The following is a 26,401-nucleotide window of genomic DNA, read 5'->3' on the forward strand; positions in this document are numbered from 1 at the left end:
TGCAGTCAAATAGGTGCTGGAGGGCAGAGAGGAGGAGGAGGTGGTGGTGGTGGTGGTGGTGGTGACAAGCTGGTCAGGAAATGCTCCCTAGAGCAGCTGTTTTAAATGTGTACTAGATGAGGGCAGCACATTTAGAAGCTCCCCAGTTTGGGATCGAGAGCTGTGCCTGAAAATAGGGAGGAACACACTACAACCCAACCTGGCAGCAGGCAACTCTCTCACCCTGAGACTGACCCTCCAATGAAGATGATTAACAGAGCCTTCAGTGTATCCCCAGCTCCAGGCTGGGACCTGCATGATGATACCAAGACAAAACCAGCATGGTCATCCTTGCAGGGCTGACACCGTCAGGGAGGGAACCAGTCCTGAACACCACATTTTCCAAATGATGAGTGGCCCGTTCCTGGGGAGAAATAAACTTTGCTCCAATAACTGGGTCTTTAAAGGCTGGCTGTTATAGGAGCTGTTCCAGTAGGCTGCAGGGATTTGACCTACATGCCTAATGCAGATTTGAAGTATTCTCTTTGTACAGGTCACAAAGACACTACATAAGAGAGTTTATAATTATATTTACTCCTCATGCTCTATGTTTCCAAGCCTGAAAGGCATAAAGATTATGGCTGTAAGATGCTTAAAAATCTTTGTATACAAAATTGCACAGTCAGCTAGAATATACTGTCAGTCTTCCATATATCCACAGGTTCCACATCCACAGATTCAAGTAACCAGGATCAAAAATATTCAGGAAAGGCTGGGCACAGCGGTTCATACCTGTAATCCCAACACTTTGGGAGGCCGAGGTGAGTGGATCACCTGAGGTCAGAAGTTCAACACCAACCTAATGTTCAACATCACCTAAGTGAAACCCCGTCTCTAATAAAAACAGAAAAATTAGCTGGGCCTGGTGGCGCACGCCTATAGTCTCAGCTACTCAGGAAGCTGAGACAAGAGAATTGCTTGAATCTGGAAGGCGGAGGTTGCAGTGAGCTGAGAATGCGCCATTGCTCACCAGCCTGGGCAACAGAGCAAGACTCTGTCTCAAAAAAGAAAAAAAGAAAAAGTACAAATGCTTTAAATTATATAATACTTACATTGCATTTACACTATATGAGTTATTATAAGTAATCTAGAGATGATTTAAAGTATATGGGAGGAAGTACATAGGTTATATGCAAATACTACTAAGTGCGGGGGCTAAAACCAATCTCCCTTGGAGACAGGACACCAAGGGACAACCGTACTGTGTTTTAAGACAAAAACCCCACCTCAAAGGATGGCAAACTGGTAAATTTCTGAGTCTAGGATGGGACACTTTCCAGCCCACCCCAGGCCTGTCTCCCCCAGCCCAGGGGAAAAAGATTTACAGAGCTAAAACAAAACAAACAAACAAAAATCCTTTCCAAAGAAGCCATGAAAAGTGAAGCCCAGTGGGGAAAAATAAAACTAAGTGTGCCTTGTGAATGTCAAAAGAGAGGAGGAAGCAGGGGCAGAATTTTTTAAACTGCAAATCAATGGTGAGAAACTACTGGAAAAGGCTGAGAGGAAATCAAGAGTCAGGAGAAAGCAGATCATCCCCTAAAACAGAGCTAGAAAGGCAGGGGGCCCCTTGGGTAGCTAAGCAGGAGAGTCAGGGTCTCATTCCCAGGGACGCAAGCTCCTCCCCACAAAGCCCCAACCTTCGCCAGAATGCAGGGGTTGTGCAGGCAGTACAGTGAAATCAGGAGAGCCACCTCAAACTGTTTTCTGCTGCAAAACTACTATAAAATACAAATTTACAGTCCCTCTTCTGGACTATTTATTTATCTTCAACATACACCAAAACATCTTTATAGAAAATGCTTTGTGTTTCTTCCAAAAGCAAACATTTATGACCTGATTCTGATCCTGTTCTCCAGCTGGAACAGGGCGGGGCAAGTGGCACCAGATGGCCAGGGTGGCTCAGGGCTGCCCTTTCACCCAGGAGGGCTCCAGTTATCCCCCACCCCCACCCCCACCCCCATGCCCCAAAGATAACCTCGACAGCAGGGCTGTGGGCCAAGGGGGCTTTCTCGATCTAGCTCCATTCCCAAGACATCGCCAGCACCGAGGAATAACTGCTGTACACTGCACACCCAGAGGGGAAGGACTGCAGAGCCAAGGCTGGTGAACCTATTTAAAGTCGGCAACTTTCAGGAAAGCAAGCGGGTAAAGACTGCAAAACCACGAAACAGACTAACAAAGCAAAGTCCCAAGCATGACAGTGCAGCTGGCTGAAGCTATGCTTCTCAAACATGAAAGTGCATTCAGGCCAGGCACGGTGGCTTGGGCCTGTAATCCCAGCACTTTGGCGGACTGCTTGAATCCAGGAGGTCAAGGTTGTAGTGAGCCTTAATTGTACCACTGAGTGCAGAGTCAGACCCTATCTCACAAAAAATAAAAAATAAAAATTTAAAAAGCATTCGAATCACTTGGGTCACCTTGTTAACAATGCAAATTCTGATTCAGCTGATCTGGATGGAGGCCCTCAAGGTTCTACAGCTCAGTAAGCTCCCAGGTGATGCCCACCCTGCCTATCAGCAGGTCTGTGGATGGCACTTTGAATAGTAAGGATGTAACACTGACACACAGAAGGAAAACAACCATTCAAGCAAGTCATGGGAAGAAAGCCACCCATCTTTATTGTGCTTGATTTGCGAGGATGCAATCAGCTTCCCTGGAGGAATGCTTTAATTTTGGGATTTGTTCGGGATTTTGGTGCATCCCACTGGATTCTCACAGATTATTTTTATTCCCATTTCTCAGCTGTAAAAGCTACTCTAACCAAATGATAGAGACCTGCCTCTTCCAAGACTACCGCCCTCCTATGTCGTGCCCAGCAGAAACACAGCCTACAGCAGTAGTGACACAGGCTGTACCCTGAAGACAATGGGAGGAAGTCAGACGGGCAGCAGGCACAGGGGGGCCTGGCACGCAGTGCTCATTAGGGCTGGCGGGCCCAGAGGATGGAGTCTGGGCCAGGAAAGGCAGATAAAGGGCCAGAAACACAGCCTGAAAGGTTACCAGGAAAAGAACATTTTGTCTCCTAGAACCTGTTAACAAAATAGAGGCAAAATTTAAACCGAGTCTCCACCCCCAAAGAGGCATGGGGATATTGTTTTCGTTTTTACTTTTAACAAGTTTGTTTTTACATTTAAGAGCTTGGCCTCACTTTGGCAAGAGGTAAAATTAAAAGCTTTACTTCCCTCTCCCTGGATTCCACTTCACAAGAGAGGGGCTACACTAATAAACAAAAGTAATGTGCCATTTCCAAGAAAAGCCAAGGCAAGGTCCAAGGTAAGACTACTCATCAGTGAGCTCCAGGGGCCACACTCAGCACCTGAGAACTGGGAGTGTGTGTCTGGGCTCCGGGTGGATCGGTTTCCATTTGAAAACTACGGGCACCTTTTGAGGTGATCATCACCACCGATCAAGAACCTGAGGAAGAAACGCCCAGGAAAAGAGGGGTCCTTTGTTCATTCCATCTGATGACATTTTCTTCCAAAGGATCCTGAGTTGGCAAGAGAGATTCCAGGTTGTGACCAACCATTTTGGAGTTAGATTCACAGAACTCCAAGGGTTACAGCTAAAATGTTCCCGGAGTTCCTCTAAGCAACACTTCCATTTTCCAGTCAGAATCTGCACCCCAGGAAGTGACCCGCCAAGGTCACCCAGTAAGCCAAAATTCAAACCCCAGCTTCTACATTCATGTGTTTTTCCCAGAAAGAATATACTGAGCTGCCTCAATCGTGACTTTCCCAGTCTTGTTTGGGTCCAACAACCTGTAAACTAAAAATAAAATTCTAAGCCCCATAACCAACTAAACAGACCCTCTTGGCCACGAGGACCCCAGAGAAACCTGAAAAACGGCTCTTGGCCACAACGAGAAGGGGAGGTTGGAAAGGCCTCATTACATACCTCCTCCATTTCGGGATTTAGACACAACAACTGACCATCATTAATATTAAAATAGAGATCATTAAGACTAAGAAACAAGACTCTTTGTGACAATAAGATATCGAAATATAAAGAGGATCAAAGGCCATGCCAGACAAGGGTTAAGTCACTCACCCCACTGCTGTAACCCAGTGTATTGGTTAATGGACTTCCTTATTTACCAGTCCTTTCTGCTGACTCTAAGTTTTTGGACAAAGCTTTACTCCTTTAACTAATTGCAAACTAAAGAATCTCGGCCGGGCGCGGTGGCTCAAGCCTGTAATCCCAGCACTTTGGGAGGCCGAGGCGGGCGGATCACAAGGTCAGGAGATCGAGGCCATCCTGGCTAACACGGTGAAACCCCGTCTCTACTAAAAATACAAAAAACTAGCCGAGCGAGGTGGCGGGCACCTGTAGTCCCAGCTGCTCGGGAGGCTGAGGCAGGAGAATGGCGTGAACCCGGGAGGCGGAGATTGCAGTGAGCTGAAGATTTGGCCACTGCACTCCAGCCTGGGCGACAGAGCAAGACTCCGTCTACAAAAAAAAAAAAAAAAGAATCTCTGAACGCACCTATGACCTGTAAGCCCGTTTCACGATATCCCACCTTTCTGGGCTTAACCAATGCATATCTTCCATATACTGACTTATGCCTTTGCCTGTAACTTTTGCCTCCTTAAAATGTATAAAACAAAACTGTAATCCGACAGCCTCAGGCTCCCTTTCCCTGGACCTCTTGAGACTACTGTGCTTTTCCCGGGCCACAGACACTCACTGGATTGGAATAAACCTCTTCAAAATATTTTAGAGACTTTGGTTTTTCTGTTAACATACCCCACCCCCGCTAAGTGGCATCTGTGTTTCAACGCCTTTCACGGTGAGCACCAGCACTTTTTGCTTTGAGTCCTGTAGGTGTTACAACATTTGCTAAAATAAGGGCTGGGTGCTGTGACTCACACCTATAATCCTAGTGCTTCGGGAGTCTGCGGTGGACAGCTTGAACCCAGATGATGAGTTCGAGAACAGCCAAGGCAACATAGCAAGAGCCTGTCTCTATGAAAAATTTTTAAAAATTAGTCGCGCATGGTGGTACGTGCCTGTGGTCTCAGCTACTGGGAAAGTTGAGGCAGGAAAATCACTTGAGCCTGGGAGGCCAGGGCTACACTAAACCATACGCATGCCACTGCACTCCAGCCTGGGCAACAGAGCAAGATTCCATGTCAAAAAATAAAATAAAATGAGGACACTCCAAGGTGCAACCCTATCTGGGGCTGAGGCTTGCTTCCTGATTTGTAAGACTTGGCTGATAAGAGAATCAAATAAGACAGCCAGGATGGGTTTTGAAAGGGTGAGATAAAACGCTAAACACATGAAAACTAGTGGGAGTTATGAGTTCTATACAAAACAACTCTATTTCAAAGGCAGGTGCCTTACAGATTCTGGCTGTGGTTTAGAAAGGAGACAGTATGGGTTGGGGCGGGCACACCTCAGATAGAGAAGTCAGACAGTGGGTGACAGTGGCCTTCACCCCGCCTGCAACCCCACACAGAGCTAAAATTGTACCCTCAGAGAGAATGCTCATTTTGCCCACCAAAAAGTGGTCAGGGAGAGAAAGGAGAGATTCAGATATGAAGGAGCAGGGGACAGTTCCCCTCAGTTAGAGAAAAGTCCTCACAACCATAGAGACCAAAATAAAAAATATTCTCAACCAACCCTGCCTCTATTTTCAACAAGGACCAGGAGATTAAGAACGAGCATCCTTTGTGTCTCGGAGTGGCTTTTTCTGCCGAAGACCTGGAGGCTAACTCCCTCTCTCTTTAGTGTGCACCCTCGGTGGCCCAAAACAGGTGAGACCTCACTCTGTTCCCACTGTAGGTGTCACTATCTTTGTGATCCAGTAAGAGGGGAGACTCTGTGCTTCTCTCAGCATGGCTGGGAGATAGGGGTATAGCCAGAGGAATCAGGGGTGCAGTCAGGGGGCTCCCATGCCTTTAGCTCAGTGGGCAGATTCATGTCACAAGGGTTTCCACTTCGCCGGCGCTGTGTGCTGGCTGGCTGCTGCCCGCTGCCAGCCTGAGATTCAAGAGCCCGGAGATGGCAGAACAAAGGAAAATGGCTGTGGCTCCTGCAGCGGGGGTGGCTGCAGGCTGAGCTGCCAGCACACAGGCTTTTCAGCAGCTGAGTGCTCGCGTGAGGAACAGGGGACACTGGGCTGAGCACTGAGGCACAAAGAAAGTGGGGGGCCTGGGAGACTAACAGCAACCCAGGCACGTGCCTGGCCCCCACCCAAGGGCACAGCTGGGCCAGGAAGACTGGGCAGAACTCACTCCCCAAAGCAGTGGGCAGGTGGCCGACAAGCCTGGCACCGGCCACTCCTGCTCCTTGCGCAGCTGCTCAGAACTCTTACCTAGAGGTGTTCCAGGCAAGCACAGGGACCTGAGAAGGGCGAAGGGGGATCTTGACAGAGGCAGAAACTAGAATCTGAGAACACATCATGGGCCTTGGAGTGGCTCAAGGCTCTCTGCAAATGGACCTCTATTAAGCATAATGGGCTCCTGCTACCAGCAACAATAGCTGCACTGACCACTCCCTCTCCCCCTTGCCTCCTTTTCTAGTCCCCTCCCACCCCACCCCCCAAAAAAAACCTACAATGGGAAGCAGCAGGAACCAGGGCAGAGCCCCTGAATAGCTCCACTGTGAGGCCCCAGGTCCCGCCTCCTCAACCCCACAGGTCAGCCCGCACTGCCACCAGGCCACAATAGAAACCTCTGTGCTACCAAGGACCCAGGCCCAGACAACGAGCTGCACGTGGGAAGCTCTGGCGTTCTCACAGGGACTACATGTAACTGCAATGGTGAGAAGTTCTCTGACTAGAAGGGTGGGAGAGCCATGGCAGGGACACAGATCTCAAACCCACCAGGTCAGGGTCTATTTAGGAGGACTATCTGCCAGCCAGCCCTAAAATCTCCCTGCTTCCCACCCTGCCCTGGCATGGGGCAGTGAGAGCCACACAGGGAAACAACCAGAGAGCTCCCAATACAGAGTGGGCGCCTCCAACATGCCCTCACGACTGTTCCTCCTTCCCCACTCATCCCAGGAAGAACCATACCCCGTTTCTGTTCTGAAAGGAAGCGCCTGCTCAAAACACAAAACCCATCTATTATTTTCACCAGGTGCCCTTTACACAGGCTTTTAAAATCACAGGGTGGCAATCAGGCCCAACGCGGCCTGAACAGGGAGGTCTGCAGAGCAACGAAAGGCCAAGGGAGACCAGAGCAGGGGGCCGATCCTCACACCAACCCCTGACACTGAGGGAAAATCTGTTCCTCTAAAAGCTGACGCCAGCTCCAGCTTGTTGCAACCAAGGCTCCCCCTTCACACCCTACACAGGTCCTGCAAAGTCCTGAGGCCGCTGGAACCCACTATGAGAAGCCTCCTCCCCCACTACACCCCAGCTCGCTCTGGCTGACTCCTCACACTTTTGGGGGTACAGGCAGCATGACCCACAGGGCCAGCCAAGGGCTGTAAATATGGAGCTCATGGAGACAGGCTGGCCTGAACTGAACCAAAGACGGACCTGGGTGGGAACCAACACGCTGGCACCCCTCATGCCTTTCCAGTAGTTTCTCCAGTTCTTGTCTCTGTAGAAGGCCAAGATCCCTCCAAAATAAAACTTCGTAAACTTTCATTCCCCCTTTCGGAAGCAAAGCCGCATGTTTCTTTTCCTTTTACACACCTAATGCAGTAACTCCGCATCTAGTCATTTCCACTACAGACCTAGAGCATGCATGAGACACTCCTGCAGCTTAGCCTATAGAAACAAAATACTGAAAGAAACCTCAAAATCCATCAATAGGGGGCTGGTAAAGTGAGTCATCATTCACTGTACAGCAGAATCATGCACTGCTGTTAAAAAGAATGGACTAAACTATGTGTGCTAAAATGGAACAATCCTGGGATAAATTTTTAGAGTAAAAATCAGGAAGTGCAAAACAGCGTAATTAGTTTACCACTGGGGTAATAAACAAGAGAGGAATACAGACACGCTTGACTAGGCACTGAACATCTGGTGACAGGAGCCTCAGAGGAGTAGAACTGAAGGGGTCAGGGATAGAAATAGGAGTTTTCACTGTGTATCTTTGTTATGTGTTTTTCATCATGTATACATTTTTGTAAATAAAAATGTTAAATCTAAATTAATATTTAAAACACCTGAAGTTTGTGGCTAGACACACAATTTTACCTGTAGCTGTCTGCAGGCAGCTTCTGGTGTTTCCCTAAAACAAGGCAGAGTTAACAGGGAGGGGAAAGGAATCAAGGGGAAGGAGGGGGTCAGGCAGTAGCACCCTCAGGAATAAAGACTCACCAACTCACTTAAGACTCCACCCCAAGTCCCGAAATAGAAAGTTTTCCTAAGAAGAGCAAGAGCAGATTCTGACAAAGGCACAAAAGAAACCGGACCATCTGCTGCCAAGCCCACTTCGTGATAAAACTGTAAGACCCTAAGGTCCAGGCAATGTACGCGATGCAGGAGAGGGGGCTGAAACCCAGGCATCCCAGGCCTCCACAGAGACCCTTCTCTGAGCCCTCCCCACTCATCAGTGGAGCTCGAGGTCCTAGTGCTATGAACAACATCCCAGTTTCAGCAACTAAAGAAAGCTATTTCAACAGATTTCTAGGCCTGGCCCAATTCCAAGGATAGGCTAAAAACAGTTTCTCCAAAATCCCAGCTCAAAACCCCATTCCCTAACCACTAAACTCCATGTACCTTCCAGGAAACGGAAGCTGCAAAATGGAGCTGTGAGATGCACTTGTAGATTTATTCCTCACTAAAGGGATACATATATGTTGTTTAAAAGCTTCCTTTAACTGACGTGTCAATAAATACTCTGCACTCAGAAGCACTGATATACTTCCTCCAAGTGATTTTTCCCCCTAAGGAACAATACAAAAACCATTCCAGCCTTTCCTGCTGCTGAGGGGAATGACACAATGACCATTAGAACCTGGACCGGCCAGACCATTTGAGTGAGAGATGTGGATGGCAGGGAGTGGTTCACAAACAGAACTCTATCTATATAGAATAACTCCCCCACCTCACCCCACCCCATCACATCACATCCCATCACATCCCATCCCACCCCACTGCCACCCCCTAGAGGCCACCAGAGCAGACAGAAATACACACCTCCTAATGACCTCAAGCTCAAAGACTGCCCAGACCACAGGGAAAGAAGGCCAGAGAAGGGGAATGGGTATATTTGGTTCCCCTTACAGAATAAGATGCTTTCTCAAGACTGCTAAATATGTTCAACAAGTAGCGCCTGAATTAAGAAGCACAAATGAAGTGCCCAGGAGTTTGACACCAGCCTAGGCAACATAGCAAGATTCCAATCTCTACAAAAAAATTTTTTAATTAGCTGGGTGTGGTACTGCAAGCCTGTGGTCCCTGTTACTCAGGAGGCTGAGGCGGGAGGATCACTTGAGCCAGGAAGGTGGAAGCTGCAGTTGTGATAGGGCACTGCACTGCAGCCTGGGCAACAGAGTGAGACCCTGTCTCAAGAAAAAAAAAAAGGCACAAATGAGATCTCACAACAGTGAGAATCACACTGGCACTTGAAGCCCTCATATCTCATTCTGCTCCTCTCTGTGGCTCAGTGTAAGCCCTCAGCAGGTCTTGCCTGTAATCGTACAATCCTCTGTGAAACCAAGACCAGCCCCTCTCTGTCTTTCTGCAGGAGTGAGCAGAGCCCACCCCAGGCACTAATCCTCAACACACCAAATCCTGGCACCTGCCTTTGCCACCTCATCAATCATGCCATGGAGGGGAGTGTCAGGGCTACCCTACGCCAGAGGAGCCCTCAACTAAACCTGCCCACCCCACCCCATCCTGGGCACATGCCACTTGCTCCTCTTTGCTTACACACTTAGCATCCCAGAGCCCTTGGGAATGAATCCCCCACCACTACCACCAACTCTGATTTTGGCATGCCCCCCTCAAAAACCTATCCGCGTTTATCACTTGTATTTTACAGGAAGCTACTAGAGTAACAAAACACAATGAATGTGGCAGGCAGGACGGCTGCAGAGAGCAGGGTTCAGTCACCATCACTGTTCCGCTGCAAGGGTGGAAGCTGGCCACAGAGCCTCTGGGAAGGAGGGAAGGCCCCATCCACAGCTGACAGGTTTTCCTTATTACAGCAAGAGCCTGGTTCCTGAAAAGCTGACTGTTGAGACAAGATCAGCCTCAAGAAAAGGAGGCAGGCCAAACAGGGTCACCTGTGCAGGGGAGGCTGGAGGGAGCCGGCCCTCAAGAGAGGCAGAGTCTGATCAAGCAGAGAGGAGGGCCAGAGAGAAAAAGAGGAGCCTCACGCATGAAGGAGGAACAAGGTAGGCTGGATGCAGGGACCTGAAGGCCTAAGACAGAAGGAACCTGGTGAAGCTCCCAGGAGCTCTGGCTAGAAGGCCCCAGGAGTGTGCAGTCCAGGCAAGAGGAAGAGATCCCCCACAGCACCTCCCTCTGCCCAGCTCAAACAAATGGGACAGTCAATCCGCAGGCTGATGGAGGCTGTGGAGAGAACCACAAAGTTGTCAGACTGGTTTGTCCAGGACAGGGAGAACAGGAAACACAAATTGCAGCAAGAGCTCAGTTTTAGGGGCAAAAAAAAAAAAAAAAAAAAAAGAGTAGTCCAGAATAAAATGGCTGTGGTCTGACAGCCAACAGATTTGGCAATAGAAGGCTAGCGGGGGATAGCTGTTACAAGCAGCAAAATTGGTGGGTTGTAGGGATATGAGGACCCAGGTCCATGCGATTTCCTGGGTGCAGAGGGGAAATCCAGCAGGCCAAGAGTAAGGGAGCAAAGGGACAAGGGGCCAGCAGATGCTGAAAAGGACCAAGGTTTCTGGAAAAAATGAGAGTGACACAAGAAGGAACACCTACAAGGAGAGAAATCTGTCCCCTATTCTTGCACTGGCCCAAGCTCAGGACCACTCACACCTGTCTCCTGAGGGACAGGCCAGTGCAAGAAGAATGGACAGGACACTGCCAGCCACGGGATACTGACAGAGATTCTGTCCCTGACCAAACTTCATTTCTCTGAGCCCTCTGCTCACCTGGTCCTGACCTAGGGCTCCTAGCTCCATTCTCTCAGAGCCTAGTTTTAGCAAAAATCCTGTTAACCAGAATCCCCCACCCTCAATATCTAATCACCCTGGATATCTGATCGTATTTCTCATCTTCTGCTATCTCCCAGGTAAAACCTGATCACCCTGGTCTGCCTGCAACAAGAATTCACGTAGCTAAGTTTAGTAAAAATTTCCCTACCCTCTTAGAAATGTTTAGGAGGCCCCACACTCTGCTCCTTGGCTGTAAGTTCCCACTTTTCTTTGTTGTATTTGAAGTTGGCCCACTCTCTCTCCCCTACTGCAAAATCCCATTGCCATAATCCTTACACCTACTGCAAGTCGTAAATACAGACTACCTTACCAGTTTAACAAGCGTCAGAATAAGTTTTTCTTTAACCAGCTCCCTAAGTCTTCCTGGACCCGTTGCTCCCACCCCTCACTCAGGGTGTGTAAACTACTTGGTCTGGGGCTGTGGCTGACCTCCCCTACCAAGCCCCAGAAAAAGACCCTGTCTGCCTGGCCCAGGGACACAGAAGAGGACCCTGAGCACAGCTGGCGGACACCTAGATTGGGGACAGACACATTCCTACTGCTGAGAGTCCCACAGCATCCCCAGGATCACCACTCAGACCTCGGGGTACAAACAAAAGAGATTCGGGAGAGACACATTTCCTTCTACTGCTCTGGGGCCTCTCTCCTGGATGTTACGGCTACGAACTCCTCTCAAGGCCGTGGGGTGTATAGGAGCACAGGCCCCAACAGCTGGGATGCATAGTCAGGCAGGAAAAACCCAGAGAAGATTCACTAGCCCCTTGTTCCGGCCCCTCCCCAAACCTTATCCATGCAGGACAGCCCAACTCCAGCTCTCCCAAATGCCAGGAAACCACAAAGGCTCTGAGGTAGCACCAGGAGCTCACCTCTTACCAGAATCCCAGAAGCCACTTTAGAGACAACTGCCCCAGCTCTCAGGCTCCCAGCTCAGGCCAGCACAGCCTAAGGAGGGAGGAGCCAGTTCCTCCAGCTATCTAGCTGAAAGGCACAGGCTCTAGGCCTTCTCCCTGACTGCTCAGTTGGGAGGCAGAACAGACCGCAAGGGGTGTTCAATCCCAGCCTGCCCAGGCCCACTTAAGCTCTGGTCTCCAGGCCTGGCCTGCTGCCTCCTAAAAGAAAACCACAGCCCCACCCAACCCTACCCAACCCCACCAAGCCCAAGAGTGGAGGAAGTGGGGTTTCCAGAATCAGCTGCTGGTGAGCACTTGCTGAGTGCCACCAGAGATGGCAGCTGTCTCACACCAGTGTCAGGCCTAACTCAGGGGCTTTGGATCTTGTTTCTCAGTGTACTCATGCTTCACTGCAACCCGGTGAGACAGGAAAGGCAGCCTTGATTCTTCTCACTTTACAGATGAGAAAATTAGACAACTTTTTTTTTTCCAGGAAGAAAAAAAAAAAAAAGACTTGTGTAGGTCACTCAACTAGAAAGTAGATGCAACTTGAAAGCTTGCCTCACCACTGTTCACTCTGCAAGCTGGACAGGGTTATTCAACTTCACATCTCCACGTTTAATCGGCAGAGGCACTGGACACTGCCTCCCTGCCAGGGCCTGCGCTTTCACTTGCCCTGTCTAAACCAAAAGCATACGCAGTTAAGGGAGAAAATGGATGTGAAGATGCTATGAATAACCTCCCTGATTCACAGTTAAAAGAGGACACTGCTATAATGGAAGATAAGCAAACAAACCCAGGCATTCACCTAGACCAAGGGCTATCAAAACTTCATTCTACGCAGCAACCTGGGTACTCTGATGGCCTGCCAAGAGTGGGACCACTGCTGGAGACCACCACCACCTCTCACTCCACTAGTAGAAAAACGGAGGCCCTGGAAAAGGTGGAAATATGCCTAACTAAGGAGAGTGAGTTAATCATGAGGCGGAAGAACCTGAGGCCTTACCACCTCCAACAGTGTCTGCTAGCCCCGAGGGAAATCACCAGAGACCAAGCAGGTGACCAGGCACAAAATTAAGGGCCACAGTGTGAATGACTCCTTAAAATCCTGCTAAGGTGGCCTGAGGGGGAAAACGCAACTAACAGAGGGTTGCTACTCCCTTCTACAGACCAGGGATCTAGCCCCACACTCAATCCCATCCCCAGTGGGAGTCCACCTTCAGTCACCTCACCACCACTGCTTTCCATACCCCTACGGCTGCAAGCTCAATCCCTGAGTCCCACAAACATGCGGAGGACCAGGGCCTGAGGGAGACACTCTTCTGCATGTGGCAATGTTGGTCTTCCCATTCCCTGGCCTGGGTAGCACTACCTGCTTCTGCTTCTAGGAAAGGTGGCTGCCCCTACAGGCCACATCCAGGTAGGGGATGGAACATGCAAAATGTCCAAGGACTGACAAGGCAGGACAGGGACAGGCAGCAGGAGCCTAATCCCCTTCCCATAGGCATCTTAAAGGCCACCAGGACTCAGTGGCAGGAAACAGGTATCATCATGCTCTCTGTCCCTCTGTCCAAGCCATCAGGAGTGTTCCCACTCATCACTATGGGTCCCCCCAGTGAGGACAACATAAAGAAGATAAATGAATATGCAGTGTGAACAAGAAATAAACTTCTGTTGCTTTAAGCCTTTGAGACTTGGGGATTGCTGTTACCACAGCAAACCGTGATCTATCCGGAAAGACATAGGCAGTGACTCACCGATCTTCTGCATGTGGCAGTGTTGGTCTTCCCATTCCCTGGCCTGAGGGAGACAGAAGCTACATCACCAATCAGCAGGGGTTCCGGGGTACCTGCTATGTGCCCAGGCTGTGCTGGACAGATGAGATGTGTTCAGAGGCAAGGACACAAGGGCACCTTCACTGAAAACACTCATTAGTTCCACTGTGGGCCAGGCTTGTTCAGTATATGAATCTATTTTAATCACCTCTGAGAAGAACATATTGTCTAAATTAGAAATGAGAAAACCTGGCCAGGCATGGTGGCTCACGCCTGTAATCCCAGCACTTTGGGAGGCCGAGGGAGGCAGATTACTTGAGGTCAGGAGTTCGAGATCAGCCTGGCCAACATGGTGAAACCCCATCTCTACTAAAAATACAAAAATTAGCTGGGTGTGGTGGCACACACCTGTAGTCCCAGCTACGTGGGAGGCTGAGGCAGGAGAATCGTTTGAACCCAGAAGGCGGAGGTTGCAGTGAGCCGAGATCACACAACTGCACTCCAGCCTGGCCGATAGAGTGAGACTCCATATCAAAAAAAAAAGAAATAAATGAGAAAAGCCAGCTCATATTGAGACCTCAAGCAAGTTACTCTGTGACCTCTCGGGACCACAGTTTCCTCATCTGTAAAATGGAGCTGTTGACATCATGGTTGTTTTGTTTTTTTCTTTCTTTTTTTTTTTTTTTTGAGATGGAGTTTCGCTCTTATTGCCCAGACTGGAGTGCAATGGCGCAATCTTGGCTCACTGCAACCTCCACCTCCCAGATTCAAGCAATTCTGCTGCCTCAGCCTCCCAAGTAGCTGGGATTACAGGCATGTGCCACAACGCCCAGCTAATTTTGTATTTTTCGTAGAGACAGGGTTTCACCATGTTGGTCAGGCTGGTCTCGAACTCCTCATCTCAGGTGATCCACCCACCGAGGCCTCCCAAAGTGCTGGGATTACAGGCACGAGTCATTGCACCCGGCCATCACAGTTGTTTTCAAGGATTAAATGAGTTATTACAAGTCAAGCTTCTAGGGTGTAAGTCTCAATAAACTCACTATTAATATCACTATGAAACCTTCCACATAACTGCTATAATCTTGTCCTTCACTAGATTTTAAACCAGCAAAGTTTTCTCAGGCCTGGCACAATGCCACTTTACAGGCACTGCCAAAAGGAATTCTACCTCAGTTGAAGTTAAATGGGTCAAATTCCTGAGCACATGGTGGCCTAGAGTGTGGCCTCAGGAAATAGTTCCAGAACCCAGGGAACTTCACTGCCACCACAACCTTCAGGGCAGGGCCATCTCCTCTCCCACTTCATCCTGTCACTTCCCACATGGGAAGGACCCTCACCAGTCCTCAGAGACTAGCACAGCTGCCCAGCTGGTGAAGGGGGACACTTCCCTGGGCAGCCAACCATTCTGCAGCTCCATGCCCTTTCTTCCTGGGGCAGCCACAAACCTTCAGAAGCACCCATGGACTCAAACCCCCATCTCCCTGAATGATCCTGCTGTGCTGAGATTAAGCTTAGATCAATAAACACTACTGAGCACCTATGCCACGTCCAGCCTGGGTTCTAAGACCACACCAAGTTTACAGCTGGTGAGGGACTTTCCAGACTTGGAATAGTGCCTGCAACAATGCCTCGAACCCCACAGAAATCTCAACCATGCTTTGTTAAGTAAACTGAGGATGACATTAGGTGGTCCAAGCAGTGGAGTTCAGAGATGCGGGGATGGACATACCCAGAAAGTCTCCAACTGAAGTTGGGGTGCAACACAATGAGAAGGAAAGGGAAAACACATCTGGTGGCCCTGGGTTTCCAGGGCCTGTCACTATAACGTTAGGGATCGGGGTGGGATGGGATCAGACTGCATGTGGTGGCTCACACCTGTAATCCCTGTGCTTTGGGAGGCTGAGATGGGGGGATCTCTTGAGCCCAGCAATTTGAGGCTACGATCACACCGGCAGCTAAGGGGATAGAAAGGCATACAGGGAGGCCGGGCGCGGTGGCTCAAGCCTGTAATCCCAGCACTTTGGGAGGCCGAGACGGGCGGATCACGAGGTCAGGAGATCGAGACCATCCTGGCTAACACGATGAAACCCCGTCTCTACTAAAAAATACAAAAAACTAGCCGGGCGAGGTGGCGGGCGCCTGTAGTCCCAACTACTCGGGAGGCTGAGGCAGGAGAATGGCGTAAACCCGGGAGGAGGAGCTTGCAGTGAGCTGAGATCCGGCCACTGCACTCCAGCCTGGGCGACAGAGCGAGACTCCGTCTCAAAAAATTAAAAAAATAAAAATAAAAATAAATAAAAAATAAAAAAAATAAAGGCATACAGGGCCATGATGGTGCAGTCTGGGCTTCATTTTGGGGGTGCCAGGGCTCAGGAAGATCCCTGGAAGGAAGGCCGACCCCATCAACCACTTGGCTGGCTTAAATGTGGCAAGGACATAGGGCTGCTCCGATAGCCTGTCCCCAGGTTTCCCTTCACAAATTGAGAAGGGTAGCCAGAGCACTCAGCAGGCACTAACTGCTTCTAGACTTCAAGATCAAGGGGCGAGGGGAAGGCTACTTTTGAGGATTTGGCAGGCCACTCTCTCAGTAGCCCAAGAACAACTCCCTCTCGGAAGGGAGGAAGATCCCCTGGAGAGCAGACCACTGCCAGGAGCATACCTGCAGAGGTTCCAATACTATGCTCTGCACTGCCGCTCAAGACCGCCTGACCTCCTGGATAGCCGCGCCAGGACACCCAAGGAGTGTGTGTGACACCGCCGCACTCACCACCGCTCCGCGCCCAGCACCAGGACAGTACCCGGGCCCACAATTTCCCCTGACTCCCCCAGCACAGACCGCTTCTCGCCGGAGATCAACCTTAAGTCCCCAACACAAGTGTTCCAGCGGTCCGAGGGCCAAAGTCTCTCCACACACCCTCACACAGGCACTTCCTACCCACCAGCACCCCACCCCTGGGGGTGGAGGAGAAGCAGCAGCGGCCGGAGACCAGCACACTCCGCAGCCACAAACCTCACTCTACCAGAACTCCGGCTAGGTCAAGGGGTCAGGCTTTGCTCCCAAACACAACTCCACACGACTAACGCGGAGAAGCTGGGTCACCGCCTACTCAAACTCCGGCCGCCCCAAACCCAAGCCGGGCAGAGTGGGACCCACGGCGGCGTGGGAGACTGACTACGACCACGGCGGGGCAGGGAAAAAGGGTGGCCCGCCCCGGCCTACGCCCACCCCCACCCCGGACCCGAGCTCCGGGGGGCCGAGGGTGGGTGGCTGAGCCGAAAGGGGCGCCCATCCCAGAGCTCGCTGCTGGGGACGAGAAGCAGAGCTCCGAGCGGCAGCGGCCGTCCAGACTTCCCGTCGCCCTCACCCCGCCCGGCCCGGGCGCGCACTCGCCGGGGTGCGCGGATGGGGCGAGGGGTACCGAACCGGGAGTGCCGGCCCCGGGACCGCCGCGGCTCCCGTCCGCCGGGCGCCGGAGTTCGGCTCAGCCGGGTCCCGGCCGAGGCCTCCAACCTCTAGCGAGCGATCCTGGCAGACAAAGCCAGCACCGCCCGTGGGGCCGCTCCCGGGCAGGCGGGGAGGGAGGCTGAGGGGCCAAGCAGGGACCTGGGGAGCAGCCTTCGCCTCCGGAGGACGCTCGGGGAAGTCGGCCTCAGACAAAGAAGGGGGCAGGCCCCGACGCCCCAGCCGAGTCTCCGCGCTCTACTCACCCGCGCGCGGCGGCGGCAGCGGCGGCGCGGCCCGGCTCGGCCGAGGAAGTTAGAGCAAGTTCGGCGGCGCGGGGCGGGAGGGCGCGACTCAGGCCGTCCGAGCGGCGGGGGCGGGGCGCAGAGGGGCGGGGCCGGAGGCGCGGCGCCTGCCGGCTGCCGAGGAAGGGGCGCCGCTTCCCTGCGCCGCCCGGTGCGGCCCCGCGCGCCTGGGCCCGCCTTTGCCCCGCCCCGCCCCCGCCGGCTCGCCCCTCCCCCACCACGCCCCGCCTCCCGGCCCGCGCGGCACCGGGGACCGCGAGGCCGGGTCGCCGGCCCGCCCCTTTGTCCCGCTCTGGGCGGTGCCGGAGGCTTGGGGCGGCCAGGTTCCGCGCCCTCCCTGTGGATGTGCGGCGCAGGCCGGGCCTGGCCCGGGGCCGGGCACTTGTGGCCGCCGGGGGCTCTCTGAGCCGTTGCGCTGCGCAGACGCCGCTCTGGCCTTGTCAGAGCCGAACCTGGGAGAAGCACGAGCTGTGGGAGGCGGCGTCTCGAGGGATACACGGGATGACCGTGGAGAGCGGGCGAAGGATTAGGAAAATGGCTGTGGTGGAGATAAGAGGCGTTCCTGCCTGGCTTTGGAGCCTGGGGGCGGGGGTAGTCTTCAAAAGATGGAAGGGGAAATGGTTTTATTTCTTTGTAAACCGAGAAGTAAGGACACGCTCCTTCTGGCCTTGGTGCTAAAAATACCAAGCTTTCTTTGGATCGTGGCTGAGATTTGTTCCTCACCTTTACGCTAAAGAGATGGCTGGGACGATTCTTGTAGGGTAGAGGGATTTCCAGGGACAGCTAGGGGTGGCTCCCCAGCCTCAGCCTCCCTACCTGTAGAATGAAGCATGCCACACTCTATTTCTTAAACTTATTCGGTGGCTGAGGGCCGAGTGGTCTGCTCTGTTGGGTAACACCAAACAGGGATCTATTAAAACTGGGCTAAGACTGGTTGCCACATGCCAGTACAAGCATTTCCAATAGAAGGAGGAAATCTTGAAATGGAGACTGTTCAGTTCATTCCCAGGTTTGTTTGGGTTTTTTGTTTTTTGAGCAAAGGTATCGTTTTATCACCCAGGTTGGAGTGCAGTGGCATGGCCGTGGCTCACTGCAGCCTCGACCTCCCGCCTCAGCTTCCCAAGTAGCTGGGAGCACAGGTGCAGGCCACCACGTCTAGCTAATACTTTTATTTTTTTGTAGAGATGAGATCTTGCTATGTTGCCAGTGATGGTCTCAAATTCCTGGGCTCAAGCAATCCTTCCACCTCTGCCTCCCAGAGTGCTGGAATTACAGTCATGAGCCACTGTGCCTGGCTAATTTTGTTTGTTTAATTAAGGGGGATGCAACCTGTCTGTGACACCCCAGGCAGCTCAGGAACCTCCCTGGGAACCTGTCCATTCATTCAGCAGATAGCGCTTGATTGAGTGCCTGATATATGCCAGGCCCTGTGTGCATGGTGGGATACTTCAGTGAACAAGACAGCTGAGGCCTTTTGCCGGATAAAGTTAATTTTTAGTGGAGAAGACAATACATAATCACAAGTTGAAGTAAAAGGCTGGGACAAAAACAAGGGGCTAGAATAGAGAATAAAAGCTACCTAAGATGAAGCAGTCAGGAAAAGTGAGGAGGTGATGCTGAATTTGAAGTCAAGAGTGAGGAGTTAGCCTTGGGAAAAGTTGGGCAGAGACATTCCTCGCTGAGAGCAGTAGGTGCCTTTTCAGGGTAAGCTCTGCATGAGTCAAGGAGCTGAAAGAAAATCAGTGTAGCTGAAGTTTCAAGCCTAGGGGAAGAGGCCCAGGATGGAGTGGGAAGGTGGGCGGGGGCCAGAGCATGCAGGGCCTGTGGGCTGTGTCAAAGAATGGAGACTTTGTTGAGCCTTGGAAGGGTTTTATGCAGAAGACTAACATGTTCTGATTTAAGGCTGTGTGTGGGTGTCAGGCAAAAATAAAAGCAGGGAGTCAATTAGGCTTGCCACAATCCAGGCCAAAGATGATGGTGGTTTGAACCAAAGTGGTGGTCATGCTAAGATGAGTAGTTGAGAGTTGCTATTTTGGACTTAACAGGACACATTGATAGGAAGGACATGGGGGCAGGAAATGGAGAAACCAAAGATAACTCAAGTTTCTGGCTGGAGTAAGTGGGTGAACTTACTTACTTATTTATTTATTACAATAAATGAAGAAAAGTGCTTCATTTATTGGATCAAAAAGCAGCAACCACATCTCAGGGAGTTACATCAGGAATTCTGTTCAAGCCACATGGAGCTTAAGATGCCTGTTAGAGATCCAATGGAGTTATCTCATCACTAGGAGCTCAGAAGAGAGGCCAGGGCTGGAAAGGGGCTTTGGGATGCATCAGCATAAAGATGCTCAAGGTCATGGGATCTGAGAAGGACACACAGGGCGAGGCGGTAGATGCAGAAGAGAAGAGAGTTCAGGAGGGACCCAGGGGAACCAAAGCAGGCAAGAAGACTGAAAAAGAGGCTGGGGGGGCAGAAGGAGAATCAGGAGAGCGCTGTATCCTAGAGACTGAGAAAATGTTTCCAGAAAGCAGTTGTCAGCTGTCTTAGATACAGCTTAGAGATCAGATAAGATGAGGACTGACGCCTGTTGGCTCTGGCAACATGAAGGCAGTTGGTGAACATGATAAGGGCAGTGTTCCTGGAGTAGTGGAAGCCAGGCTGTGGTAGAACTACCATGTTTGCACAACTTGTGTAACAGGGAATGGAGAACTGGGAGGGATCTAGAAAGGATATGGAAGCATAGGATGCTTTGGTAGAGATTGCTAGATGCCCCTAGTAGTAATTCTCTCTTCCCTTCATGATAGAATTTCCAATTCTGTCTGGCCACATGGCTTCCCAGAATAAAGGCAAGTTTCTCAGCCTCACTTGCAGCTACACTTCATTCCACCTAATAGGAAGTAAGTGTGGGAGTCCATGTGCAAATTCAAAACTGGCTTTAAAGGGAAGTCATGTGCTTTACTCTTTCCTGCCTGGTAGGATATATTGATAGCTGGAGCTCAGGCATCCATATTGGATCTTAAGTGGAAGCCAAAGTGTTGAGGATGTTAGTAGAAGTGAGAATAAATGTGGATCCTAATGTGTAGGGAGCCAGCACACATTTGGACTACCTACCTCTTGACTTTATGGGAGAAGGACATTTCTGTCTTGTTTAATCCTCTATTTTATGGCACATGTAGCCATATCTATTTCTAACATTTGTTAGCATAAAGAGGGGTTCGTTAAAATATGGGAGTCACTGAAGCAGGCTTGCACAGTGATAGGAATGATCTAAGAAGAAGGCAGGGGCCGTGATAGGAAGAGCAGATGAAAGGAGATAGGATATGGGCACTAATGAGGGTCACCTCCTACAGAGGGACACCTCCACCATTTTTAAGGAGAGTAGTGTGGAGGCCAAGAGGAGGTTTCTAGTAAAGGCTGGGATTGGGAAGATGATTACTCACACCTGGTGATTTCTGCTTAATCCTGGATGTGCAGGAGGTCATGAGCTAGAACAAGGAGGAAGGAGATGGGGAAGCCAGCTTTGCAAGCCATGGACTGAGTGGATTTGGAGATCTTGCTGGCCCGAGTAGCGTCTGGGAGATGTGTCCTTTCTGGAACAGTTGGCCACACTGCTGCAGGCTATGAAAAGTGTGATGGGAGTACCCACAAAGCCAGCATGGCCATCCCCACCATGCCCCAGTCACATCTGACACTCACCTGCCATTCCCAGCTGCAGCAGAGACCCAGAAAGCTTTATCTCACCCATTCTGTTTTTTTTTTTTCTTTTGAGATGGAGTCTCACTCTGTCACCCAGGCTGGAGTGCAATGGCGTGGGCTCACTGCAACCTCTGCCTCCTGGATTCATGGGACTACGGGCACGTGCCACCACACCCAGCTAATTTTTGTATTTTTACTAGAGTTGGGGTTTCACTGTGTTGGCCAGGCTGGTCTTGAACTCCTGACCTCGTGATCTGCCCACGTTGGCCTCCCAAAGTGTTGGGATTACAGCCTATCTGACCCATTCTTACAGCAACATGGAGTGACTTGAGAGAGCCTCAGAGAGTCAAACTGCAAAACAGGTCTATTGCATTCTCCTGTATTAAAAAATAAAAAGAATTCAATATAGACAGCCCCAACTCATAAAAGGGTTGTATTGTAACCAGTGGTTTACTTTCCTGGCTAGCACCTAGAACCATAATTGCCAAGCATATAACTGAATTGTAGTGCAGACTGCAAGCCTAACGTACAGATTGTGGGAACAAAAAACAGTACAGGAAGGAGGAAAAGAAAGAAGCTGCGAGTTTTGCTTCTTTTTTCCGGACCTGAAGCTGGCACAGATAAAATTTTAAGTGGAAGAGCTTGCTCTTTGTCTTCCCCTGACTTCTTCCATAGCCCTCTTGTGTCGGTCCCCAGTGCTGCACTCTGCAGCTTCTGTGTGTGTTTACAGGTCAGTGGGCAGGTCAGGGTGAGATTGAACAGAAGAGGGAGTTGGTGTCCAAGCTCTCCTAGTTCTCAACATCTTGATCTTGAGCAAACCACTCTACATCCCTGAGCCCTGCTGTTCTTAGTCTGTAAAGTCAAGGTAATACTAAAACCCACCTCACAAGCTTGTAATAAAAACCCAAAGAGATGAAGTTTGTAAAATTTCGAAAAATACCGGGTAAGCTGTAAAGAACTCTGTTACCGGGGAAAGATGTCTTATTAGGACAAGACTACCAAGGATTAGTTGGGACATTTTGGTTGGAAATAAGAACCCCACTCAGACTAGCTTAGGTCATCAAAGGGGAGATACTGGAAGGAGCCTCAGATCGCTCATAGAATTGAAAGAACTTGAAACCAGAGTGACACTGAAAACTGGGGGCTGATCCTGACAGCATCCCAGACCAGGGGCCCCCACCCTCCGTTTCTCATAGTTGTCAGAGTTTGCCATGTCAAGTATGTGACTGAGTAAGTCTACACTCTAAGTCGGTATGAACAAATCTCAGGAAAGGATCAGCCGGGCATGGTGGCTCACGCTATAATCCCAGCACTTTGGGAGGCCAAAGCGGGTGGATCACTTGAGGTCAGGAGTTTGAGACCAGCGTGGCCAACATGGTGAAACCCCATCTCTACTAAAAGTAGGAAAATTAGCTGGGTGTGGTGGTGCATGCCTGTAGTCCCAGCTACTCAGGCGGCAGAGGTAAGAGAATAGCACTTGAACAGGGAGATGGAGGTTGCAGTGAGCTGAGATTGTGCCATTGCACTCCAGCCTGGGCGACAGAGGAAGACTCCGTCTCAAAAAAAAAAAAAAAGAAAAAGAAAAGGATCCTAACAGGGTCAGCTCTGGTCTCATATTCACTCCTGGACCCATTCTTAGAGCAACATGGAGTGGCTTGAGAGAGCCAAACAAACTCTTACACAACTAGTATGGTGAGGGAGATGAGAGACCATAATTGGACTAGGTCTGGGTCAGATGCCCATGACTGCGATCAGTAGGGCAAGGCCCTATGCAGAAGAAGGGGGAGTGGTGTGTGCAGGGCCAACATCATCATTTTTAGCAGTCTTATATACTAAGTATTCCTTAGGCCCTAGGCAGAATAGTGACATTGTTACATCTGTGCTTTAGAAAGATCCCTAAGGCTGCAGTGGGAAGGGAAGGTGGGAGGGAGCAAGATTGGAATAAAAAATGGTTAGGAAGGAAATGATGAGGAAATAGAAAGAGGTGGACAGAATCAAGATATATTTAGGAGCTAGAACTGAGAAGTGACTAATTGCATGGGAGAATAAGGAATAAAGAGACGTCATATTCTGGCTGCATGGGCAGTGGCGCTATTCACTGAGAAGGAACACAAGAGACCCTGTGTGGATGTATAATATGTTTGGTGAGAGGTGATGACTTAGACCTTCTTCCATTTGAAGTGTTCCTGGGTAGAGTGGAGAGGTGCAATTTGCTGTATGGAGTTAAGAGAGACAGCTAAGCAGAAGTTATCAATTTGGGAGTTGTATCCATTTGAAATTGTGTTTAGCTTTTCTAACAATAACCCAAGGCCAGGTGCAGTGGCTCACATCTGTAATCCCAACACTTTGAAAGGCTGAGGCAGGAGGATCACTTGAGCCCAGGAGTTTGAGACCAATCTGTGCAACATAGTAAGACCCCATCTCTTTAGGAAAAAAGAAAGAAAGAAAACAGAGAGAGAGGGGAAAAAGAGAAAGAGGGAAAGGAGGGAAAAGAGGGAGGGAGGGAGGGAGGGAGGGGAGAGAAAGAAAACAGCAACACAACTACATTGCCTTAACTACATTCGGCTTTCTTGCTGTAGTTGTAGGAAAAAACTGACACAACAAGAAGTCTAAAGGTAAGCAGAACAAGGCTGGTCAGCAGCCCTACAATGTCATCAGGTCCCAGCTCCTCTATGTTGGTGTGTCTGGCTCTCTTCAAACAGAGCAGAGTTGGCTTGTGGTCATACAATGGCTGCCCCAGCTCCAGCTTCCCACCCACATTCCAGACAGAAGAAAGAGCAAAAAGAATGAAGGAGCAACACCTAAAACTTACCCAGAAATCCCCAGACTACTGCTTATGCCTCACTCGCTGAGTGCAGTCACATGACAAACCCTAACTCCAAAGGAGGCTGGGAAATGTCTAAAAAATTAACTCCTGTTTTAAAGAAAGAAGGGAGAATCAATACTGAGGAAGCAGCATGTGATAATTGAAACCATCACAGTAGAGGAGATTACTTTGGGATGGGGAGATGAGAAAAGGACCAAGGACAGAATCTTTGGAAAATCAGAGCGCAGAGGGACCAAAGAGACTGAGGGAGACTGTCCAGTGAGGTAGGAGGAAAACCAAGAGGGTGAAATGGAGGGAAGCCCAGGGGCAACAAGTGTTTCAAGAAGAGGGGAGTGGTCCCAGTTTCCAGGGCTGCAGAGGGCCAGTGAAACAAGGCTGAAGAGCAACCATGGGGTTGATAGCTTCAGAGAACTGTTTCAGTGGAGAATTGGATCAAAGACAGTTAATAGTGGGCTGAACAGCAAATGGAAAATTAGAGGTTGTTAGCTGGAAAATGATGAGGATAAGCAGTTGCAGGATGGTGTTTGTTTAAGAAAGGAGAGACTTGGGCCAGGCACAATGGCTCATGCTTGTAATACCAGCACTTTGGGAGGCCCAGGTGGGAGAATCGCTTCAGCCCAGGAGTTCCAGGTGAGCCTGGGCAACACAGTGAAACCCTGTTTCTATTAAAAGAAAATAACAAGAAAAAGGAGAGACTCAAAGATGTTTAAATGATGAAGGGAGAAGACAAGAGAAGAGGGGAGATAGGAGAGTCTGAAGGAAGAGAGAAAATGCTTGCTAGAGAAGGTGGGAAGGATTGGTGTTCAGAACAAGAGGAGAGAACCAAACTGGAGGACAGCAGGACCTTCACAGAGACAGGAGGCAGGAAGACAAGCTGGGTGAGGATTCAGATGTTTGTGGGTTTGGTGGGGCTTCCTGAGGGAAGAGGTCCGCTTTCTCTGGAAGTAGACAGAATGGGCACCTGCTGAAGGTAAGTGGGTATTGGGTGGGATCCAAGGATTTCAGAGAAACCTAGGAGAGAACGAGAAACACCTCTGAGCATGGGCAAGCAGGAATGTTTAGGGAAGGGTTGCAAGCCCAGCTGCAAATGGAGACCCAGAATGAGAGTGACACACATCTCAGATTACATGACCTTTTTCATCAGTACTCAGCAGCTGGGGTAAGTGCAAGTGCAGAGAGCACAGACAGCAGCAGGATTGATCAAAATTTGAGGTTTGCCAGGAGAGCATGATAGAAAAACAATGGTGCAAAGGATTCAAGAAGGTTGGAGATAAAGCAGTTGAGGTGTTGTATCCTTAGTCTTGGCTACTAGGGGAGAGAAGTGACAGCTGGAGGGGCTAGTAGATAGGGGGAAAGAAGATGAGGCTGGGGTTGGAGAGCCCTCAGCATGTGAAGAAGGGAGATATGGTGCACAAGACTGTGGTCAGACAAAGGTGTGTATTCATGGGACCAGGTGATCGAGATGGAAGAAATGGAGAAGCCAATGGCCCTGAAGGTGAGGAGGTCAGGACCAAGAGGATAGTGGGAAGATGGGTCACTCCATCAGTATATGGCAGGACTTGAAGTGTAGGCAATGGCAATGAGCTAGGCGCCAACAATTTGGTAGAACTTTTACTTCAAGCTCAGTTTTGCACTGGTGTTGCCTTTCTTGACGAAAGAGGTCAAGGAGCCTTGGGGAAAGAGAACAGAAAGGAAATTTATTTCTTGGCCTGTCATTCAATACTTGGCCTTTTTGTTCCAGAACAATCTATCTTAAGGAATCTGCAAACTTCTAGGAGGCTCCTACTCTTATTTGCGTCTATAGCCTCAGCCATGGGATGTCTGCCTGCCAGTGGTGTCCCCTACAAACAGTTAGGACTAAGATTTGTGATAGGAGCCCATGTGTGAGGACGAGACACAGTGGAACACCCTTTAATGATGGCATCTAAGACTGTCTAAGCAGATGGTGATGACAAGGAGTCCCATCGTCTCTCTGCCCTCAGTTGCCCATTTCATAAACTGAAGGTGGCAGAGAAAGAAAGGTTGTTTAATGGTGATATCCCATGGGCCTTTCAGCCCTGTGTGTCAACCACACTGTAATGACTCCACATGGGAGAAGAAAGTTTTGCCAAAGAAGAAAACCCCAGATGTGACCAAATAAGATATCAAGGGAGGGAGCAGATCCTAGATGTTAAGAGCAAGTATAATACCAGGAATTGGACTGCCTGAGCTAAGTCCCAACTCTGCCCCTGAAAGCTAGGTCCACTCAGGGCAGAGAGCTGCTCATGTCTGCCCAGGGAACTATGGGATCTATGCAGATGTCAAAGCCACTTGACAGCACAGAGTGTTACTTCTG

At 50.2% G+C, this 26,401-nt stretch overlaps 1 protein-coding gene across 2 annotated transcripts in view; it reads right to left on the minus strand.

The window, feature by feature from the left end:
* TSPAN14 (tetraspanin 14) overlaps window positions 1-17,610 on the minus strand; it is a 66,996-nt gene extending 49,386 nt beyond the window's left edge. Inside the window, exon 1 of one of the 2 annotated variants that reach the window (XM_030940294.1) lies at window positions 17,501-17,610. Coding sequence is in view for 1 of the 2 variants with exons in the window: in XM_010387309.2 (XP_010385611.1) it covers window positions 13,772-13,784 (13 nt within the window). In the remaining variant the exon portion in view is untranslated. Of the gene's footprint in view, window positions 1-13,771; window positions 13,811-17,500 lie in introns of those variants that run through there. The other variant, XM_010387309.2, reaches the window with a different exon arrangement.
* Between the last annotated feature and the right edge of the window lie 8,791 nt (window positions 17,611-26,401).

Source organism: Rhinopithecus roxellana, chromosome 11 (genome assembly GCF_007565055.1).
Source record: "Rhinopithecus roxellana isolate Shanxi Qingling chromosome 11, ASM756505v1, whole genome shotgun sequence".
Taxonomy (NCBI): domain Eukaryota; kingdom Metazoa; phylum Chordata; class Mammalia; order Primates; family Cercopithecidae; genus Rhinopithecus; species Rhinopithecus roxellana.